General features: G+C 38.7%; 1 protein-coding gene across 1 annotated transcript; it reads right to left on the minus strand.

Annotated features, from left to right (window-relative positions):
* Window positions 1-1,752: 1,752 nt before the first annotated feature.
* LOC139383737 (paired box protein Pax-1-like) lies at window positions 1,753-6,424 on the minus strand. The gene is made up of 5 exons (XM_071128295.1): window positions 6,278-6,424; window positions 5,188-5,814; window positions 4,093-4,226; window positions 3,551-3,758; window positions 1,753-2,374 (listed from the first exon to the last, which is right to left on the minus strand). Exons 1-5 carry the CDS (start codon window positions 6,279-6,281, stop codon window positions 2,280-2,282), a joined length of 1,068 nt encoding a protein of 355 aa, XP_070984396.1. The 5' UTR covers window positions 6,282-6,424; the 3' UTR covers window positions 1,753-2,279.
* Window positions 6,425-9,908: the final 3,484 nt, after the last annotated feature.

Here is a 9,908-nt window from a genome sequence, read left to right on the forward strand (position 1 = left end):
AAATGAAACGAATTTAAACTGTTTTTCAAGACATGGGTTTCCTCGCTTTTTCACTTTGTGGCAGCGCAGTGTAAGTCTTTGAATTTGTAAAACTCAGTAAACCCAATACCCCATATTTGTAAGGATTTTGAAGTTGCATTATTTGTAAAGAGATTGAGTTTATTATTGTCCCAAAAGCAATCTACTCACTGGCATAGCTTGCAGGGGCACCTGCATTTCTTATGGAACCGCTACTTTCCCCACGTTGCTTGAATTCGATAGACAGAATAAATTCTATGAAATACTATTATATCTTTTATGTATTTTGATTATATTTATCATGTATGTTCTTCATTCAGTTTTTAAAGTACATTATTACAGAGCGCTACACCAACATTGTTTTGCACAAACCATAATAACACTAATAGCCTAACTGACGGATTAGGATGACCAAATCGTTAGTGTCCTCATAAAATATATGTTTCACTGTACGACGTTACGTTTATGCATATTGTTTTGCAACATTTAACATAAACAATTTCCAAAATGATAGACCTATCCCATTTTGATTGTTGGTCAAAGTATCTTGTCTCCTAAAATTACCGCCCTTTATAGTCTAGAAAATGTTCGCATTTAGTTTTAAATGTAACTAATCGAATTCGAGATGCATGACAAATACAGACTATGTAGGCTAATTGCGATGTGCATTTTACTTTGTGAATTGGAATGTACAGTTTATGGGATGGCTGTAACATGCTAGTCAATAGTTGGCTCCAGTGAGACGCACTGACTTTTGGATGGGGTGTTGGGCCTGGAATTATAAATACCTTTGTGGACGTAATAAATATGCTGATTGTTAGTATTAGAGAATGCAAATCCTTCGGAGCCATCCGTCCTAGGCTGGCTGGGTTGTGCTTGGCTGGGGCTGCATATATGCACGACTTGAAGGTGAGGTTGGGCTGGTCCTAGTCGTGTGGACATGGTCAATAATCTGCAACGGCCCGTGTACAGACCTTTGAATGGCAGGTGCTGAAAGCACAGTATCTCTAATAAAAATGTCATACTGAACACCACGCAACCAACATATAAGCAACAATTTACCCAAATCTAGGCCATTAAATTTCACTGTTATTCCACAATTGTTTGTAAGTAATGTAATGCAATGCGGTGTTTCAATTATCACATCATCCCTTAAAGTGTGTGTGTGTGTGTGTGTGTGTGTGTGTGTGTGTGTGTGTGTGTGTGTGTGTGTGTGTGTGTGTGTGTGTGTGTGTGTGTGTGCGCAATCCCAGCCCCAGCCTCTATTGCAAAATAACATGCACTTGATCGGTTATTTGATTTGCCACATGGCAAGTATCCAGAAGGAGCCAAGATACCATCACTGGAGGCGCCGAATGCAGTAAGCTCCATTAACACAGAAGCAAGGCGCCCATGAGAGGAAAAGGGATTAGCACCCACACGTTGGCCCAGCATGATGCTATCTGCAGTGATTTCACTCATACCGATAACTTCGCATATCGATTTTTGGCCATCTTGCTGCCTATCGAAATCTAATTGCTACGTTCAACAACTTTTTACTGTTCTGTGGCACCCATTGAAATCACATCTGAGCCTTAAATCGCTTATCAAACACATGTGACTTGGGAAAATGTTTTGCAGTATGTGTTTGGCATGTTCATTCATGACAGGAGCAGTTCTTTTTTTATAATGCCTTTATTTAGAATATTTACAATGGATTTATAAAAATATATAATTAAAGCTTTTGCAGTTATTTTACATTTACAATTCATCACTTTGTTCACATCGTTGAGTTTGTATGCAGAAACCAGATTTGAAACCAATCAAGAAAATATAATGTTTTGTGTATACAGGATACAGTTCAATTGTCAATGCGACCCTTTATTTAGACTATAGCAAAATGAAAAATCAATGACAGACATTATTCCATTTAAATCCTGTATTTTACAGAAATATACATGAAGTAGGTTATTTCAATGAAAATATGACAAAACCACCAACCGCCACCTCCACTACATGAGGACATGAGTCCTCATAAGTTTACATTCGTAAAGCCACATATCGACTAGGTCATCTATGGTTGGCTACATTTGTATGCATATGCGTCAGGCTATAAGGGCACATTCAATATTTAACACTTTGGCAAACAAATCATAAATAGTGCTTCCACTTACTGTTTGAATTCTTGAAATGTATTCAATTAGGTAAGGCAGGGTCTGCAGCTCGTTACATAGGCCAATTGTAAGTTCTGAGTCCTCGGTTTGCTGCACGAGCTCCCTGGTTTAAGAGGATGAGGTAGGGAGATTGAGTCCGTGTACACTGCTCAACGCCTCGTGCTGCTGCTGCTTGCTTAGTGGACTGGTGGGCTTTCTGTCTCCTGCAAAACATAAACAGAAGACGTTTGCATAGCACACAAGCAATTACTCTTTACTTCAGCAAAACTCAGAAAGAATGGCAATATTTATTAAAAAACGAAATCGTTTTCGCTTAGGCCTATATCCTACCTACCTGAAAGTAAGACGACACCATGCATGCAACATTTAAATACAAAATAGGTTATAAATAATAATTATAATAATCATATTTCTAATAGTCAATGTTAGGCTATAAGGCTATTCATTAACACCATATTTTAATTATCCATACATTATTTGACGCAATTATTATTTTCCTTTTTAACCTTCACATGACATTTAAATTTTAGGCCTCCACTTTTCATTAATTTACTGACAACATTTATCGCAAGCTGCAATATAACCTTAAAATTCCGTCTTCTCGGGTTCACACCTCGATTCATTTGAATTTATCCATGCATAGGCTTCATTTTCGTCAACGTCATATCATCTGTAAATGTAGGCTAATAACAAACTTTTGATTAACTTCATAAATTAATTTGAAATTAAAATATAAATATAAAAATGATAAGGAAACGTTTTAATCGAAGCATAACTAGAATACCTGTATAAGGGCCGAGATCATTCAACCGAGATCACTTATTTCAAGGACATATTTAGGCCTATCTCAGCCTAAAATATTTCCTATTTATCTGACATCGATATCTATTCACTATAGGTCCGCGCCATCAAGGCTGTTGTAGTAGCTACATCAATATTTTAGGCTGCTACAATTTCGAGACCCAAATGTTTTTTTTTCGAGACTACACTGTTTTTACACTAATACCCTAGTGTTGGGTCTCCCATTATTCGTACTCTATGATACATATTGAGGGGCTTGACAGTAACATAACTTTAATTTCCACAATTAGACAACTGCTGCTAGATTAATCGTAGCCTAATAAACGTGTATGTGTGTGGTGGTGGGGGGGTGGGGGGGGGGGTGTATAGGCTATATAAAGAAATGAAAAATAAGAAAATATTAACTTAATTTGTATTTTACACTCTGTTATTGAATTTAAAATAACGATTAATTTTTCCGTAGATTAAGGACAATTTAAGGGAAACGAGTCAGCTGCCAGTGGTTTTCAAATTACGCTAAAACTACGTTATCGCAGTTGTGATCAGAACCGAACACTATCAAACAATATATCGCCTACCTTCTCGCGATGGATGTTTGAACGCCATTGAAGAGTGTATGTCTCCCGCGTGCATCGTCATGCCGCTGCTTGGGAGGGACAAACTCGAGTTCTGGGACTGCCAATGGTGTCCAGGGGTCACATAGCTACCTGGCCCACTATAAACGCCGTACTGGTTCGAAGATGAGTAGGAACAAGCTGGGACATAACTGGATAATGTTGATGAAGGCTGCAACAAAAAATACAAACAAAGGCAGACAATGTCAGACTTAGGTTTCCCAGAACGAAACATTTAACATCTATGACGTAACCTAAGTGTGTAGGCCTATATATACATTCAACCCAATTTATATTAATCTGCTTTGAAAAATGCTGGAGGAAACGTTACAACAACAAAAACAATTGGGGGGGGGGGGGAATTGAAACAACTTGAGAATAACAATATTTTATTAAACAGACTAATCCCTTTCAATACACACTATATTACACTTCGAGCCCAGTCTCTCTGTAGATACAGGACGCAGCTAGTCTTCTGCATTCATAGGAGTCCCTGTTGTCTTTACCTGTGCATATTTTATGTCCGCATCAATGACTGATTTGTCAATTCCGTTGACTGCATGAGCAGAGGGAAACGTCGCTCTGTTGACACTACTCCAGTCCTCCATTTTCGGTGGATATCCCTCTGCTCCAGCAATAGCTGATTAGGAAACAGCAGATTGCACTTTTCAATGTCGGATCAAAATGTCTCTGATCTATTGTTGATCAGTTAGGCCTTTTCATCACCAAGCCTATCGAATGATCCAATAGAAAGACAGTAGCCTAGCCTTAGTGACTGAAATAGTAAACGGGACCTAAATGACATGTTCTACTTAATATTGTGCGTAATATCGGCAATATTTCTTAAAATGCTATCAAAACCATATGTTTTCAAAAGAAGAATAGTGTGCCAAATTGTGCGAATCCAAGCAAGGCCTGTTGTTTTTGTTTCTGAATCCAGAAATGTATATAGGGATGGTCAGGAATCTATAGGAAATGGGATAAATGCAACAAGGCTATCACACGTTCATATCAAGCGGAAATTGTCAGTGTCACATAAAATGATATATTATTATATCACGTCGTTCTAAAGAATGTGTCACAACTATGCCCTTTCAAAATTAGCTACATGCTAGGCTACTTGCTAAATTAATTAGTTTATTTGATGGCAGAACTGCAGCCATGCCGTGGCTAACAATCCATCTGGGACCTCGAGGCAACACATCACTAAAAACATGACGAGTAGGACCTTATATTGACCTTAGGTCCCACGGGGAACGAGGAGGCTTTAATAAGTATCCTAGCCTAAGCAAGGTGTTTGCCTACAGGCACGAGTGAGTAGACCTACAGAGTAAGTTGTTTTCCTTGTGAGGCACCAAACCAAGGCCTACAAAGATGTATAGGGCACATTTCCTCCCTGATGAACTAACGTCAAAACAGGATGTATAAATCAATTCATCATAGAATGAGTAATAAACTGAACAGCACGTCAAATAGCTCGAACCAGTGACCCCAAATGTACTTGGATAATTATTGGAAAATGGGTTACAACTGTGTGTGCATGGTGCCATTCAGATCAGCACGCAATCATTTGTCTGGAAAATAAATTCAATATTACACACCTTGATGATCCATGAAGGCCCTGATACCCAGAATGTTGGTGACAGTGTGTGCTGATGGCCAGGCCCTTGATATGCTTACATGCCCGGCCGCCACGGGTACTCCGGGACCGCTGCCCATTTTGCCATTGGGTGACATAGCGTTGGGGTATGAATAGGGGTATATGTGGTTGTAAGAGAGGCCGGCCTGTGTGGGGGTTTGCTTGCTGCTCTCATACTGGTTCGGCTGGGAAAGATTTCCAATCTTGTTCCGTAAAATCCTGCTGATGGAGCTTACTGAGGGCACGTTGTATTTGTCACAAACTCCGTCTGCGAGAAGCCTGTCCCGGATCTCCCAGGCAAAGATCCCCGGGTCACCTAGTTTGTAATCCCTTATGTTCTTCACCACATTCGGTGTAGTAACCCGTGGTTTGCTCCCCCCGATGGCACCGGGTAAAATAGAACCCGTTTCATTGTATCGTGCTAGTATCTTGCTCACACAGCCATGAGAGACACGAAGTTGCCTACTGATATCGCAGGGTCTGATTCCAAGCTGGGCCAATTCCACTATCCGTAGTCGTATGGCGTTGGGCAGCGGTCGTCCATTGACGAATACACCACCCAACTGATTCACCTCCCCATAGGTTTGCTCTGCAGGGAATGAAGATACATGGACATATTCAACTGTCACGAAAAGCAGACAAAACTATTTTCATGCTCTCCATACTTACAGTAAATTTAACCATGGACAATGCGTGCTAATGCAAGTTATTATTACTATTCACAGCAGGAAGATATATTTAACTTACCTTATATTTTACTTACCTTGGATCTGAGAGATACTTTTGACACTTTTTAAGTTTTATGTAAATCAATTGCATCCTTTACATTAACTATCCATTTAATCAACCATTGAATATGAACTCCCAGATTATGAATATTTTACATTAGCATATCTTTCCATTCGTTCTGGAAAGGGATGTGTCTGTCCACTTTACCTACACCCCGAAATAAACTTTCTGGTTCTTTCTGACGTTATGCAGGCGTGTTAAGCACGGTTATGCTTCCATAAGCTTTCTTTCACTGAAGCATGCAGATGTTAACGCAAGCTTACCCATTTGCCTGTGGTTCGAGATGCTTTGAAATAGTTGCCCCTCAATGGCTGAATGCGGTGGTTCTCCCTTCTGCACGAAGGAAGCAAAAAGTTAAGGAACAAATGGGACTTCTAAAAAGTCTCCTCCCGATGTTCTTTCCACTCTTCTGTCACAGTGCTTTGAGAGAAACTACTCGGTACAATGGCACTGAAGTGATCTTAATCCGATAAAGGCAAATTTGAGTTATACCGGAGGCTGAAGTTTGCTGGGATTCATTTGACGCGTCCCTCCACGTCAATTTTACCAGTTACGTTGGAGCTCTGGTATGATTTCATTGGCCGTCCTGACTGTGGAAAGGCTGTTACACACATGCACCATCCGGTTTGCTCAATTCAACCTCTGGGTGTTTTACATAGGGGGAAGTGTCTGAGGGAAAACGTTTATCAAACATGATGCATTGGTAGGTTAAATAGAAAAGATGGAGTGACTATTCAAAACCATGGAAGAGATTATTTCAAATGAGGTGAGCTTGTGCTTTTGGATGGACTTCAAATAGGCACTTCCACTAATGTTAATTGTGTTTATAATAGTTTGTGAGTGACACTTGGCAATATAGCATGCAGTGAAACCTATATATTTTGATCAGAGCACCATTAGAATCGCATCCACCCCCCTCTTTAGGTCAAGATCAGAGATCACTTACACATATTCTGTTATAAACCTGTTATAGGTCTGGACGAAATGTATTAGCACATGTGACGCGTCAAGTGCAATTGCAAAGAATATTGGTATGGGATAGAAATTATATATTTCTATGACGTTTGATTTACAAAAACATTTACTAAGCCTTGTTTATTATTTTCATAAAAGCATCATGTTTCAGAATTGTTTAACTCCATCAACGTTGATACATTTCCATACCATCCATTTCCCCAACGCCATTTTGATTAGAAATATATGTATTTTTTAACCAGGCAATTAAGTTAAGAACAAATTATTGTTTTCAATAACGGCCTAGGAAGAGTGGGTTAACTGTTGTTCAGGGGCAGAACGACAGATTAGTGTTTTTTACCTTGTCAGCTCAGGGAATCGATCTTGCATCCTTTCGGTTACTAGTCCAACGCTCTAACCACTAGGCTAAATCCCGCCTCGATGTTTTTATATTGTAATGCCGATTATTATGTTATTACAATTGTCTTTAAATATTAATATATTTTCCAGTATGCTTTACAATGCCACCATATGTTAACATGTGTTTGTTTTTTTGGCATTGAGGGCACAAACTGACCGCCCGTGCGTCACACCTGGGAGCTGAGCTGAAGCCAATGATTTGATCCGCGAGCCATTAGACGCCAGAACGAGCAGACCATGGGCTAATAGAATAGTGTCACATGAAGTTTCGATTACAAGCCAGACCAAGGGACTCACTAACTGGTGAGGCCTTTTTTTTTTACACCTCCATCCTTAGCATCAAACATGCTATAGGACCCATGTAATCAATACCTTTGTGGCTTGTAATGCTCCCAGACTATAGGGTATTGACTGAATTCCAGAGGCTAGCATTATCACAGCATGTTCTCTGTGTTTCCTGTGGAAGTTAAAAAAGTATCGTTTATAAGCTTGCAAAATGTCTGTAGTAAAAGTTAACAGTCGTCCCAACCGTAACAAGGTGCAGTGTCACTATCCCCTCTTTCTTGGCCAGTTCACTACAGATCTTAAAGGGATCGAGACACATGGAAAACATCAGGTTGGGTCACCACAGCAACCTTGGATGGAGGCGAAATAAGAGGAGAGGGCGATCGCTCATTATGGTACAGTTACTGTGAACAATTATGGTACAGTTAGTGTGATATTGATGCTCACTGCTCTCCAGGTTGTCTGCTAGCAATAGGAAATCAAACATAATGCATACAATGCAAAATTGAATGTTTCTCAATGAAATTAGCATCATTTATTGACTATCTTGATGAAGTGATACGCGACAGAACTACATTAGGTCTATTTATCTGTTTTGTTCATCTTCTTGACAGGCTTTTGCTTGGATTCTGTGGAATTCTGTTGAAAACTATTTTAGAAATCCATAGGACTGCTCAACAGAAACTCATCCCTCATCTGGAAAGAATAGGAATTACACCTCGCATGCAGTCATCTAGTTTTAACAGATTCCAACATACTGCCACAACTGTGCAGATTATTTGGCTAAGAGGACCACTGGAACACAAACATGTCGTGATGTGTCAGGTATAAATGCATGTTTCAAATATATTTTTCAGAAACGTTTTTGACAAGAACTACAACGTGAAATAGTTTAAGTTTAAATATGAGCTGTATTTGAATGTATTGCGAGTAAATTTGTACTTTGGAGGCACGGTAAAACTGGTAGGCCTATCTGGTGTAGAGCTGATTCAGCCGCTTACTAAATCTACAGAGCAAATTACAAATCAATGGGTCGACTTTCATCAATTACCAAATGACAAAATATATTTATTTTCTTTCGAGTTTTGCATTGTGTCTTTATGAAGGCATGTCTGAGAAGATAATCGTTTAAACGTCTGCACTTTGACGCTGAAAATATGAAACATTTCTGTTGCTAACAGGCAATATTATATAATGTCAACAAGCTAATTAAACTGTTATCCATAGCTTTTAAAATTAATGAATACTTACTTATTTATTACTATTAGCACCGTTAGATATTTGGTCAAGTAGGTTTACATGCATTTGTTTTTATTAATCTTCCTTTTTTTCAGGAAAATTCAGAAACAATGCAACATGTATAGTGTTGGATACATGGCATTTTAATAACATATGATTTACATTTGATTATTTCTGTAGCCTATAACTAGTTGAACATTTTCGAGTTTGTGCTTTCGTCAATCAAAGGCCAATTACTTATAACATTTTAATTATCTCTGTAGAGAAAGGTATATGCAAAACGAATCTTCAACATTGTTGAATATTTGCGTACTAAATACATAAGCACCAATGATCAATTGAAAAGGATAATTATGACTTTTATAAAGGGACTGGGGAGTAATATTATTTTAGGCTGTACGATTGTATCAGTAAAATGTAGTGACAGATACACTGTGTATCTGCTCGCTAGCCTATTACGCAATAGTTTTAACACTTTCAATATTGCATTATGTACATAAAGGCCCTCAAAATTGACTGACGTCTTTCTAGGTCTATGGAGTCTTTTTTTGTGCATGTTCCTGATTAAAAAAAGTGCCTAAATACATGTCTGGGAGAAGAATGACCTGCTGGTAAAGTAGGAAGGTCGTGTTCAACTGTGGCGCTGCAAAAGTCACGTGACAAAACCAAACAAACAGTTATGAAGTTCCCTAAATGCCCGTTGTGAATCGATTAACATTTGCATGAATTAAATGTAGTTTTTGTAACGGTTGAAAGATATTATCACTTTCTAACATACTTGAAATAGAATACATTTTAGATAACGAATCAGCCCAAAACATCTCTTGTCTCTCATGTTTGATTTCCAGGAGTTAGATGTGTCTCAGTTCAATCTGTATGCATCATTTCAATCATTAACGACTGGCATCACGCCAACAAAAATATGAACTGACACCAAAAGGTTATGCTTTTCCATTACTAGTTTGATCGAATAGTTTCTCAAAAGTTGGTGTTTCT

Source organism: Oncorhynchus clarkii, chromosome 25, assembly GCF_045791955.1.
Source record: "Oncorhynchus clarkii lewisi isolate Uvic-CL-2024 chromosome 25, UVic_Ocla_1.0, whole genome shotgun sequence".
Lineage (NCBI taxonomy): Eukaryota > Metazoa > Chordata > Actinopteri > Salmoniformes > Salmonidae > Oncorhynchus > Oncorhynchus clarkii.

What these genes read in the sequence shown, in the direction of transcription:
- LOC139383737 (XM_071128295.1), bottom strand. An exon ending in GGCCTTCATGGATCATCAAG is followed by an intron (nt 4,227 to 5,187) that starts GTGTGTAATATT and finishes TTTCCTAATCAG; the next exon opens with CTATTGCTGGAGCAGAGGGA. An exon ending in CGGACATAAAATATGCACAG is followed by an intron (nt 3,759 to 4,092) that starts GTAAAGACAACA and finishes TTTTTGTTGCAG; the next exon opens with CCTTCATCAACATTATCCAG.